This window comes from Typopeltis vanoorti, chromosome 2, assembly GCF_054136105.1.
Source record: "Typopeltis vanoorti isolate ZY-2024b chromosome 2, IOZ_Tvanoo_1.0, whole genome shotgun sequence".
Lineage (NCBI taxonomy): Eukaryota > Metazoa > Arthropoda > Arachnida > Uropygi > Thelyphonidae > Typopeltis > Typopeltis vanoorti.
In genome coordinates, this window is record NC_143550.1 from 175,383,395 (window position 1) to 175,396,765 (window position 13,371).

The window sequence follows — 13,371 nt, forward strand, 5'->3', positions numbered from 1 at the left end:
TATAAATGAAAGATACCAAGAAATTATATACTTGATTTAATCCTTTATAAGTATAAGCAAACAAAGTTTGCACCTGAAATATTTTCAGGACTGGGGCTACTCGTATAAGAAATGACGACTTTGGCTTTACTTCAACCTTAGTATCACCTGTGGGTCTAGCTTCCACTGACGAGACCTCAATAAAGGTCGAAACTGGTCTGGGTAGTGACCCTTCCCATAATGTACAGCATTTTACATACCCATAAGGATATGTGCTTTGCATTATGGGATACTAAGGCAAGTGATGTGAAGTAATCAGCTACTATATACGAGTTTCCCCAGTCCTGAAAATATTTCAGGTGCAAACTTTGTTTGCTTACACTTGGATAAAGGATTAAACAAAGTATATAATTTCTTGGTGGTTAGCAAAGATATGAAGACTAAATTATTTGTGATAGGTAAATAAAAGGAATGATGCCAGAAGCAATAATGAGTTATCTGTCAGTGAATGAGTTTAAGAAGAGATATGAAAGGTGTGTGAATAGGGGTTAGTATCACTGGCTTACATTATGGGTTGCCATTTGATATAGAGATGCTTGTGTAATAATAATTCCATACAACTATCTTACCTTCTTTACCATGTGTCAATATGCAAACAACAAAGACATCCAAATCTGTAAAAGGTGTGCTTATTGTTTGTATTATCTCGTCACTGGTAAGATCATCAAAAGCCTGCACTAAGAATCCAAATTTCCTCCACACTTGCATAAGTTTATCTGATGAAATAAAAAAATAATATGAAGATAATTTTAGGCAAATTATGGTAAGGATGTTTACTATAATCTATATAGCATATATAAAAGAAAAATATATTCTTCAATATAAGTCTTTCAACTTCCATATTCAGATTTCTCTAGTTGTAGTGATTCATGATGAAATTTCTAGAATAAACTATGTAGAGACCAATTTAATAGATAAATTAAGTATTTATAACCTGATGTTTTGTCAGCTCAAGCTAGATTTATCAAAAGGCATTTTAGGGTGCACACACAGTGGAGACTAGGGGGTGTGTTTTGACATGGAAAATAAGTTTGGAAACCCGGATTACAATTAATAATATATATATATATAAATGTATATAATTTTGTTCAGGGCCGCATTTTTTGTGGGAGGAGAGGGGGGGGACGAAGGGGAAGGGTATCCTTATGTGGAAACTGGGACAGGGGTTAACGGGGTGTGGACCGCTTCAGTTGTCGTCTGACCATCATCGGAACTTTATCAAAATGAGTGTAGGACTATGTCAAGGCTGCAAGTTGCATCTGCCAAATTAGGACATTTGTGGTCGCTACATGGCCGGAGGCATGGCTTAATTTGTAAGTTTTGGATCATCCAACATTTGGAAATTATGTAGGGGCGGTGGACGTTGATAGAATTTTCATTGCATTTTATGGCAATAGTTTCGGATATTCTAAGCACTGTTTCATTGTCTTGTTGGTCTATGATTATGGCCTTGTCGATTTGGGGGATATGTTTTAGTTCAAGGGCGTGAGCTGCAATTTCTGTCTTCCCTGTACTCTGTGTTTTGTTTTTCTTTTTGATGTTGCGATGTTTTTTTGTGTTCAGATATTCCGGAAAAGGAATATTGCAATCCCTGAAGTGCTCTTGTAGTTTAGTCCATAAGGACCTAATAGTTGACGTCACAGTCTTTTTGACAAGGAAATTTGTAGACTACATTGTGGTGTTCAAATATTTCTTTGTGAGTGAGAGATTTAGTAGGTTTCAGGAGAGTTGCTAATTTTTGGTTCGTGGTAAATACTAGCTTATAGTCCGTGTTTTTGAAAATGTATTTGTAGGCTTTGTATGTGTTTTGGATGTATGGCAATTTGATGACCATACGTGACAGGAAGTCTCCTTTGGTTGTATTATTGTTAAGACGGGATTTTGCCGTATTGTTCGCGTAATTTATTAGATGTGTGGGGTAGTTGCAATTTTTGAAAACCTGTGTTAAATACCTTAGTTCCGTGTTAAGATAATTGCTGTTGGTTGAGAATTTGTAAGCATTGATAAATTGTGATAGGATGACTGATTTTTTAACGGAATATGGGTGGTATGAATTGAAATGGAGGTAGTTTCCTATGTGTGGGTTTGTGGAATATCTTCGTATCTATCCTGTTATGGCTTATGATTAATGTCAGGTTTAAGAAATTGATGGATTTGTTCTGTTCTGTTTCCATGGTGAATTGTAGTCTGTTGCTATGATCATTGAGGGATGTTTGTAAGGAAGAGATGTGTGAGGGTTTGCCAATGCATAGAATATCGTCTACGTATCTGCAATAAAAGGTGATGTCCGGGGGGGGGGGGGGCAGTAGAAGCGATTCAATATGTGCCAGGAATAATTCTGCTAGTTGTCCACTGATGTTTTGGCCCATTGGGAGACTGAAAATATGAACGTATAGGGAGTTGTTGAATTTAAAGAAGTTGGCGGATATAGATTACTTGGTTATTGAAGAACACCCTGACAAGCAGAGACAAGTAGGTTATTATACTTCTTTATAGGACCTTGGTAAGACACATTTTGACTACTGTGTGCAATGTGGCTGCTCGGGTTTCTTGAGGTTGAGGAGAGGATGTTGAGGTTAGTGACCAAAATAGCAACAGGTCTAGGAATGCACTCTATGAGGATAAGTTGAAGATTTGTGGGTTAGAGAATTGGTTGACAGGAAGAAAAGGAGGTGACATGATTGAGACATACAAATTATGCAAAGAGTTTTTACAAGATTAAGACAGAGGAAATTTTTCAGAACAGGTCTGATGGTGGAAGAACTAGGGGCCCCTTGGAAACTGAGCAAGAGTGCAGTTAGCAAGAGGTATGAAAACTAGATTTTTTTTGCTTGGAGAGTGTTGAATGAGTAGAATAGGTTGCCAATTTGTTGTGAATGTGTTCAAAGTAAAGTAAAGTATGATTGATACTGAATGAATGTTGGACTGCACTTGGCATAACTAATAGAGCCTCTCTGAATCTACGGACTCCATGCAGTTGCCTATATAATAATAATGGGAAATATAAGTTAATTGAACTATCTGATGAGTGACAAGGATTTGGGGGGGAGGGGGTAAAAAAAAGATCAAAAATAGATGCAATATTTATATTAAAATAAACAGAGAAATTAATAGAATACAATAAAGTAGGGACATGCCGAACATTCAGTTTTGCTTCAGTATTCAGCCAGCTGAAGAAGCAGAAAAACTCCTGATACACATGTCATAACAAACATAACCAATTGGGAAAAGCCTTCCCTTATCTTGTGCAACTATTCAAATAGAAGACTTTCCAAGACTAATGAGCAAACTTACTATTATGCAGTATAATTTCTCAGAAAATTTCTTTCAACTCTAGCTACTAGATTATTCCTTGAAAATATTTATGAAGAAATATTTTCAATATTTTTATTGAAATATTTTCAGACGTATGCTACTCTAAAAATACTGAAAAATTAATTTCCCTACATCATGATTTATCATGAATTCATTTTAATTATTAAATCCATAATTATTCTTGATGTTTCACAATTTAAACTAAGTTTCATTAATATTTCTGTTATTTGAAGAAATAAGTGCAATATTTTTTCTGATTTTTAAGCTATATTGTATTTTAAATATAATGTTCTCTATGAAATGATACTTTTATTATATTGAAATGGAGGATATTATGGATCCATCTGTATTTTTTAAAACTAGAAAGCATGTGAAGTTTCGAAAATTTATTAGCAAGCTTACGAAAACACAACTGGAATCTGAGTTACCTTGGCTGCACTATTTAAATAACAGGAACTTTATCCACAACCCTTATATGTGCCTTTTATTAATACTAAGTAAGTTTCACTAGACTTAAACATCAAGCTTCAAATTGACCAAGCAATAGCGAAAAAAAGCTCATTCAGTGCTGTAACTATGTCAGCAAAGTTAAATTCACTATAAGTGGTGAATGCATTAAGTAAGCACATAATAAAATATTGAACTATAGAGCTAAAAACTTATATTTATCTTATTTAGATACTAGAATATACAATATTACAGGTTCGTGTGTATTTTATAGCAAAATGTGGAAACAAGCAAAAGAAAGAAATGTAGAAAAAAATTCTAACTTCAAAAAAAACTTCAAGAAAAAGTTTTTCTTTAGAAAGTTTTAACTTTTTTCTGCATTTGGCTATAAAATATGGATGGATCCATGATATCCTCAATTACAATATCTCACCTATTTCAAACTGAAGCATCTTGGCCCTGTACTTGGAAATTTGACAGTTATATTTAGTGAAAGCAAAATTTTATTCTCCATTTTTATTAAAGAAGATCATAAAAGTCTTAATTTTGGTAATGTAAAATAAACAGAAATAAGAGATGAGATATTAAAGAATAAAAGCTTATTTCGAAAGAAATACAAGATTATTTTGTAACAGAATATATATATATATATATATATATATAGAGAGAGAGAGAGAGAGAGAGAAACTTGGAGCTTTGAACAAAAAAAAAGAGCGTTTATGAGAATGCAATCTTTGGCATTGGAGTTGTCTTAGATTGCACTAATGAAGAAACTTTAGAAATTTGTTAATTGAAGACAAAATAATATTAAACAAAATTAGCAGAAGAATTGCATATGTACCAGATCAACATAATAAGAGTTACTGAAACAAAGAAAACAGAAAACAGGTGAGACCTTTTTAAGCAACAAATACAAAATGTTATATACAAGCAGCAAAAAGAAGGAGTAACTAGAGTATTCAACACTAAATACTTCTTGAATGGCAAGCAACAGCAAGTAGAGTGATGTGGGCAAATATCACAATGAGGAACTGGACAGTGAGACATATTTTTGTTAGGGACCCACAAAAGTTTCTACTAAGGAAGAAGTGAAGGAAGTTTTTGAGAAAGTAAAGAAGCAACTGACACAATGAAAAAGGAAAGGTTGTTAGCCTATAGTACATTAGTATTGTGAGTGAATTAAGGATTTTTTTTTTCTATTTTATTAATGTTATAATTTTTGTATTATTTTTACATACTTTGGAAACCCTGCTCTAGAGGCCAAACATGGAACTTTTTCAAGCCACTTCAGACCTCCAATAAACAGGGTGGTGGTCTCATACTGGTGGTCTCACTCAACTACTTAAAATAATCATCTTTCATTTGTATCGTGTAACCTCTCTGTTGAGAAACATGCTCCTATGATGACCATTTCCACCCCAATTAACATTGAACAATAGTTTTAATTTCCACTCAGACTTTCAGCTCTTAACATTATTTTCATTTATTCTTTATCCATAACGAAACCCCAGCACGTGCTTATCCACACCATTTCATATGCTATGTTCTCCCTAGGACCTTTTGAATGAGCAAACTGCCTGGCTGGTTTTACTGACTGCCCGGCTAATTAATGTTGTGGATTGACATGGCAAAATAATGAGCAAAGATGGAAAAATAATTTAAGACATTTCTGAATTAACCTCCCTACCGGCCGATGTGGATGAAATAGAGACACCAAATTGCACTTCTTATCCATGTTATTCAATGGGTGTTAGAGCTTCATATCCAGATTTAGCTGAACGTCTATAGATGTCGTGGCCGGTTGAGGAGTTAATAGTGATGAGAAATCGAACAACTGGAGAGTCTCAGTACTCGTGAGACCAGCTCAGTTTCTTGCATTGCAAGCCAATCTCGAGAGCTTTGGATATTCACTTTGATGCACACCAATCTGTACGTGGAAGAAGACAAAAATCAGGATCTCGAATACAACAGTATCGGTTGTAAAGAAGATCTTTTACGAAAGAGACATAATTTTGATGTTTGAAAGAAATAAATTGTGAAAATTGAGTGAATTCGAATCGAAGGCAAAAATCGATGTTAAAAATCTCCATTTATTTTTCTTAATAATGGTTTTTGTCCGAAGATCATGAGTCAAGTATTTAATATTTTATTTTGTAAAAGAAAATAGGCCTGCACATCAAATATAGTTGTGATCTCAGGGAATTGTCGAAACTCTCGAGCACTATGACAGTCTCGAGTGATACCAATTCCCATTCCTAGTAATTAATACTTATAAATAGCAAAATTGCGACATAACGAGTGTTATGTGTCTCGGGTATTACTGTCAGTGCACAATTCATTGATTTTTTCTGATTAATTTAATAACAATGATATTTTGTATTTATTAAATTACCCCATAATGAGTAAAAAAAGAAAGTCAGAAAACCACACTCTTAAGTTATTTAAGAAAGATGAAACCAATAACTTAAGAGTGTGGTTTTCTGGTTAGTGGTGAAAGATAATAGAATGATGTGTTCCACGTGTATGAAATACAGAAAGAGCCAACCCACAAACAAGGAAGTGACTTGGGTAACTACACCATGCACAACACTTCAAAAAGAAAGCTTGGTTGACCATGAACAAAGCAAGTTATACACTAATTCTTGTTCAGATATAATTGAAAAACATATACAAAAAGAAACTGGAATAGGGAAATTGAAAAATCAATTTCAATTTTGAATAACTTGCAAAGAGATGCCTTTCTGGGAGCTTTAAGATCTGTACTGGTTAGCAAAAAATTAGTTACCACATACTACATTATTTGAAAAATTGCTAGCATTGCAAGGCTATGGGCTGTTCCTACTTAGACCATCTTAAAAATGCACATTATACCAAAGAAAGAATAATGCAAGAGTTGATTGATATTTTAGAATCAGAAATTAGATCTGAAATACTGAAAAATATATATTCTGCAGAATATTTCAGTGTTTTATGTGAGTTTTAAAACAGTTGATTGTGTACATTAAATACAGTGGTGCCTTGGTTAACAACAGCCTCAGATAACGACGTACTTGGTTAACGACAAGTGGCTGTAAGAAAAAATCTCTTGGTTAATGACTCGATTATGTGAATAACCTCTATCCGATCTAAAAAACTGGAATTTTCTGATCGACGCAGCGACGCACGGGAAGACATTGTCGAATAGAGAACAGCCATGCGGCATAGCTGTGAAGCTCAGATATGTTTGACCCATCATAGCCAGCTGTTTACATTTTCCGTTTATTGTTTCTTTTCTTGCAGTGTACTGTGCTTTATTTTAAAATTTGTGGTCATAAATGCATTTTATGATGAAAATGAGTATTTAAACATTTATTTTTTTTTTATGTTGATTCATATAAACAATAAATCGGCGGGTGTGTGTCACTGTTCATTCGCCATCAAAAGGCAAAATCAAATCGCATCTGTATAATAATCGTTGTATCTATAAGTTGATAATCAGTGTATGCGATTTGATTTTGCCTTTTGATGGCAAATGAACAGTGACAAACACCCGCCGATTTATTGTTTATATGAATCAACACATAAAAAAAAATAAATGTTTAAATACTCATTTTCATCATAAAATGCATTTATGACCACAAATTTTAAAATAAAGCACAGTACACTGCAAGAAAAGAAACAATAAACGGAAAACGTAAACAGCTGGCTATGATGGGTCAAACATATCTGAGCTTCACAGCTATGCCGCATGGCTGTTCTCTATTCGACAATGTCTTCCCACGCGTCGCTGCGTGCGATCGGAAAATTCCAGTTTTTTAGATCGGATAGAGTTTCACATAATCGAGAGTCATTAACCAAGAGATTTTTTCTTACAGCCACTCGTCGTTAGCCAAGTACGTCGTTATCTGAGGCTGTTGTTAACCAAGGCACCACTGTATTTAATGTGCGGTAAGTGCTGTATCTAATATCGTCACCTTACAAGCAAAATGCACTAAGTCAAAAATTGCAGGTTTCGAATTAACTGTTAACTTTTATTTCAAAAAGTTTTTTTTTTTTTAACTTTTACATTTATTTTCAGGTCACAATATGTTCTTTGTATCCCTTGTCTTAGTGTTGTACAATTTGTAATACCGTATTTTGCGTATCTTTTTTTTATAGAGTGAATTTTTTTACCGTGCGACAAAATGGGTCCCAAAAAGAAAGCTAGCGAGGGAAAAAAAAACAGAAAAATTTTCTCTATTGAACAGAAGAAAGAAATAATAGCAAAACATCATGAAGGTGTGAAAGTTATGCAGCTAGCTCGAATATATGAAACCAGTCATTCTACAATATCAACCATTTTGGCTAAGAAAGAAAGAAGAACTTATGGTAGCTAAGGTTGCTAATGGAACTTCAAGGTTGAATGTCAGAGGGCTTCGTTTTGAGCAAATGGAAAATCTATTACTAATTTGGATCAAAGAAAGAGAAATAGAGGTGATATTAAATTTCAAAATGCAATCTGTCAGAAAGCTAAACTGATTTATCAAGATTTGAAAAAGAAGACTTCATGATCAAGTTCTGAGGTAGATGATGATGATTTCGAAGGTAGCAGAGATTGGTTTGACAACTTTAAAAAAAGAACAGGAATTCATAGTGTGGTCAGACAAGGAGAAGCAGCTAGTGCTGACAAAGCAGCAGCAGATAAATCTGTCAATAGCTTTATAAGAATTATAGAAGAAGGAGAATACCTACCTCAACAAGTCTTCAATTGTGATGAGACTGGGTTATTTTGGGAGAAAATAACCAACAGGACATTTATCACAAAAGAAGAAAAAAAAAACTTCCTGGGCATAAACCAATGAGTGATAGGTTAACATTGCTTTTAGCAGCAAATGCAAGTGGAGACTGCAAGATGAAACCAATGTTAATCTACCACTCAGAGAATCCCCGAGCATTCAAAAAGTTCACTGTCTCTATATCCAATCTCAGTGTTTTGTGGGAGTCTAACAGCAAAGCCTGGGTCACGAGAATAGAATTTAGAGACTGGATTCGCGAAGTGTTTGGACCAACTGTCAAAACCTACCTTGAGGGAAAACAATCTGCATCTAAAAGCCATTTTAACCTTGGATAACACACCTGGCCATCCAACGGGCATACAAGAAGAGCTACCAGAGGAATTAGATTTTAAGAAGGTGATTTTTCTTCCTCCCAAGACTACATCTCTGATTCAATCTATTACAAATGCTGAAATCAAAAATGTTTTGGCGAAGTGGGAGGAAGTTCAAAATGTTACTATGAAATGGAATCCAAACAAATCTGAGGTTATCAGAACTGCAGATTTATTTAATGAAAAGTCCATGCAGTTTTTCAGAAAAATTTTAAAAAAGCAGAAGAAGCAAACAACCCTAGACATGTTTTTTACAGGTCCATTTGTCAAAAAACTCTGAAGTGAGCCCAATTGTCCTTCTGGTGAAGATTGATAATTAAAAACTGTTTTCATGAACAATTCATTTTATTAATGTTATTTTTTTTTGTAGCAAATACATATAGCGTACTGTTGTTGGATTCTGAAAATATAGAGATTGGAATAATTATTATTTGCTTCAGAATCCAACATGATCTTCCATCACAAAGGCTAGACTTGTAAATATTATTTAATGTAAATCACTTGTTTATAATTAATATTCATATAACTACCTTTAACCTTATTTAATATTTAATTATTTAATCAAAGATATGTGTTAATAGTAATAAGACTGTTAAATATTATTAAGCTATTTTATTTATTACTATGTTAATATTAAAAGAACTTGTATTTGATAATTTAACTTCGCATTAATTGAAATATAAATATTCTTTATTTATTCCTATTTGTAGAAGTTTAGCATTATGCAATACCTCAATTTTATTATATTTTGTTTGGTTGTCAAGGAAATGTATGTAAGTGAGCGAGCACGTTTTTGGAACATCACGTGAGGAGAAGGTTTATTGAAAAGAGTTTTAGAAAGAAATCACAAGAATAATTTAGGCGGGAAGAACATATATATAAGCAATGAACGCTGAAATTATTAATTAGAGGATTAAGAGAGAGAGAAAGGAGAGGATTGGCATTAGGTTGGAATCGGAGCATTCGACATTCAGGAATCACAGTGAGATAATAGCGAGTCGGCAAGTCACTCAAGCAGCTAATAAAGTCTACTAGTTGAGAGGCGGTTAGCTAATAAATTGTAGAATAACAATTATAGCTACGGAAGACAGCTGAGTGACTACTAAATAGACTAGCGATATTTGAGTTGAGATTCAATTTCAGGGCCGACCTGTCAAGGACACACAGAATCTTGAAATAAAGCATCGAGTAACTAGGGAATAGTAGAGGCTGTAAAATTGAAGTTTACTGTTAGCTGTGTTTAGAATTGTAGCATCTAAAGAATTAATTGAATGCCGGAAGAGTGAACAACTGTGCACATAAAACCTCAAGTTATGGAATTATTGTGTGTCACCTTATTTCATGAGTGATCAGTAGTACTTTATGCAACAGCGTTTGTTCATGTGTATTTTGACCAATAATTAATTCAGTTATTGCTTAGAAGAATTTATTTAATGAGTGCTGTTTACTGTTTAAAGTGTTTACAGTTATAAAAAGTGTTTACGCATAAGTAGATGAAGATAGAAGATTATCGGTAAGATTATTCCAACCATTAATATTCCTATATAGAGAAGTGTGTGAGTTTCATCCAAGAATTTCCCTATACTAACAGTAACTATTGGTGAAAATTAGCTGAAGTGTAAATTTAAAAGTGTTTGTTTGTGAGGAAGTGTTACTGCAATTTTTGTCGTATTTGGAACTTAAAGAACTGTGAGAAGACTGTATTAGAGATAAGATTTACCATTGTCTGAGTTTGTATGACAGTATTATCAGAAAGGCTGAAGTGTTTATAATAACTTAATTAGTGATTTAATCTTAAGTGTAAAATTTGTGATTTTTAAATTAAATGTTTGTTTTTGTTAATCAAAAGTTGTATTTTGCCTGAATCTCTTTTACTGCACCATTTATAAAATATTCGAACCAAAGCGGGTAAATTAAGTAAGTTAAATATACTCGGCCAGTATATATAATAACAACATATAAAGGAAAGGTAGTTGAGAGTTGGTTTTTCTTCAATTCTTGAACTAATTCAGATATAAAGTGGCACAGTCTTTAAATATAAATTTTCTTTATATTTAAATTAGAAATCAACTTGCAACCCATCAACTAGTTAAGAACATCATAATAACTATATGTTGGATCCAAAGTATGTGTTAAGAAGAAGTAGGATCCAACACTGTATAATAAATAAATTATATTTACCATATTTTTATGACATTTTAAATGAGTTTTGTCTGCATTTTTTAATATGTACTATGGTTGTGGGGAGGAGCCAGAACAAGTTAATCGATTTTCAATTAAATCTTATGGGGAATCGCGGCTTGGATAACGACGGTAATCCAGGAACGGATTATCGTCGTTAACCAAGGCACCGCTGTATGTTCATCAACTTAGAAAATAGGTCAGGGTTAGTTTTGTATCAACTTGCAATATCATTGATGGCAAAGCTCAGACTATAACTAACAAAGTAATTGAAACCCTTGATAGTCTAGACTTAAACTTGTAATCTGGTGGGTCTTAGGATCTGATGGAGCAGCTGTCATGATTGGAAAGAAAAAAGGGAGTAGCAAAACTGTTCAAAGATAAAACAGATGGACTCATGGTCAATTGCATTGTGTAAACCACTGGCTGAAGTGCCTTATTTAGTCATGTTTAATGAAATATTCTCAGGGGCTCACATTGGTGAGTAAGGGCATGGAAAACCTGATCTTACTTCATACAATATACACTTGGTATATCATATCTGGAGACTGGTCTACTCTTCTTTCCCTCTACTCTTTCTTACTTCTTACTATCCCCTCCCCCCAGTGCTATTAGAGCAATTTGAGGGCGAGGAGGCGACTTTTTCCTCTCGAACTGTAGTTTCCACTATCTAACAAAAAAAACGGCTGAATTCAGGTCAAGGAGTGGTGGTTGACACTTAATGAAAACTTAACCATTGAAACTGAATGAACTCTAATCAACCTAAAGATACATGCTGGCTCGCCCGGTCAAACAAGGGTCACGCCCACTATTAGGGAACCAAGACAGCGAAGGCAAAAAATATGCTACTGTAACAAAACATCACCTAATAGATAGGAAAAACATAACAAGCATAAGAACATCGAATGTAAGAACTCTTCACCATGAAGGAGCATTGGAAATACTACTGCATGAATTAGACAACTACCGATGGGAAGTGATTGGACTCTGCAAAACCAGATGGAATGGAAAAGAAGAATTCCACCATGGACAGTACAAAATCTTAACTTCAGGCAGGGAGGACAACAAACACCAAGAAGGAGTTAAGCACTTATATTAAAACCAAAGGCTCAAAACTCTCTATTGTCCTACAATCCTATCTCACCTAGGATAATTAAAGCAAAATTTAAAACATCAATCGGATCACTAACTATTATTCAAGTATACTCACCAACTTCGACATCATCAGAAGACATTGAGGAGTTCTATATAGATTTGCAAAAAGCAGTACAGTAGACATCAAGTCAAGATCTCCTAATTGTAATGGGGGACTTAAACACAAAAGTAGGCAAAGACTGGGATACCTGGCCAAGAGTAATCGGAAAGTTCGGGTATGGAGAAAGCAATGAACGTGGCAAAAGACTGTTAAACTTCTGCTCAAATAATAGACTAACAATAACCAACACTCTCTTTAAACATCCAAAACCCCAAAGAAAATGGACATGGATATCACCAGACAGACAAACCAAGAATATGATAAACTATATTATTGTAAACCAAAGATGGAAATCAAGTATCCTAAACTGCAGATCCTTCTCGGCAGATTGTGGATCAGACCATAAGCTAGTATTAGCAAACCTAAGAATAAAGTTAAAATCTGGAAGCACTTTTAGAGTCAAAAGGAGACTGAATGTAAAAAAACTACAAGACAACAATATTCTAAGAAAATATCAACTAGAACTAGATAAAAACCTGAAGGAACTACCAAAACAGAATATAAACATCAAAGAACATTGGTGCAAATTAAAGGAAATAATATTAAATTCAGCAGAAAAAACAATAGGTTACACAGAAAGAGAAAGTAAAAAGGATTGGATCTCGAATGAAGTAAAAAGGTTAAGCAGTCAAAGGAAAAGCATGAAACCAAAACAGAACTATAACAGAAATGAATATAATAGATTAACCAGAGAAATTAGAAAAATAGTTAAAAGAGACAAGAATAACTGGTTAGAAGAAAAATGCAAAATGGCAGAAAAGCTATCAAAAGAAAATAAACTTCATGGATTATATAAACAAATAGACCAAATTAGTAAGACACGAACAACAAAAATTATAATGATCAAAAACAAAGAGGGGCAACTAATTGAAAGTAAAACAAAAAGAATGGCCAGATAGGAAGAATACTTCAAAGATTTATATAATAAAAACAGCTCCCAGGATATTATGATTCCAGCCACTGAAATGGAAGAGGAAACAAAAATCTTTACCAAAGAATATATTTACCA

General features: G+C 33.8%; 1 protein-coding gene across 1 annotated transcript in view; it reads right to left on the bottom strand.

Annotated features, from left to right (window-relative positions):
• LOC150109683 (caspase-6-like) overlaps nucleotides 1-13,371 on the bottom strand; it is a 272,422-nt gene that overhangs the window by 109,409 nt on the left and 149,642 nt on the right. Inside the window, exon 5 of the mRNA XM_090413966.1 lies at nucleotides 609-755. Within this exon, the coding sequence (XP_090270092.1) occupies nucleotides 609-755 (147 nt within the window). The remainder of the gene's footprint in view (nucleotides 1-608; nucleotides 756-13,371) is intronic.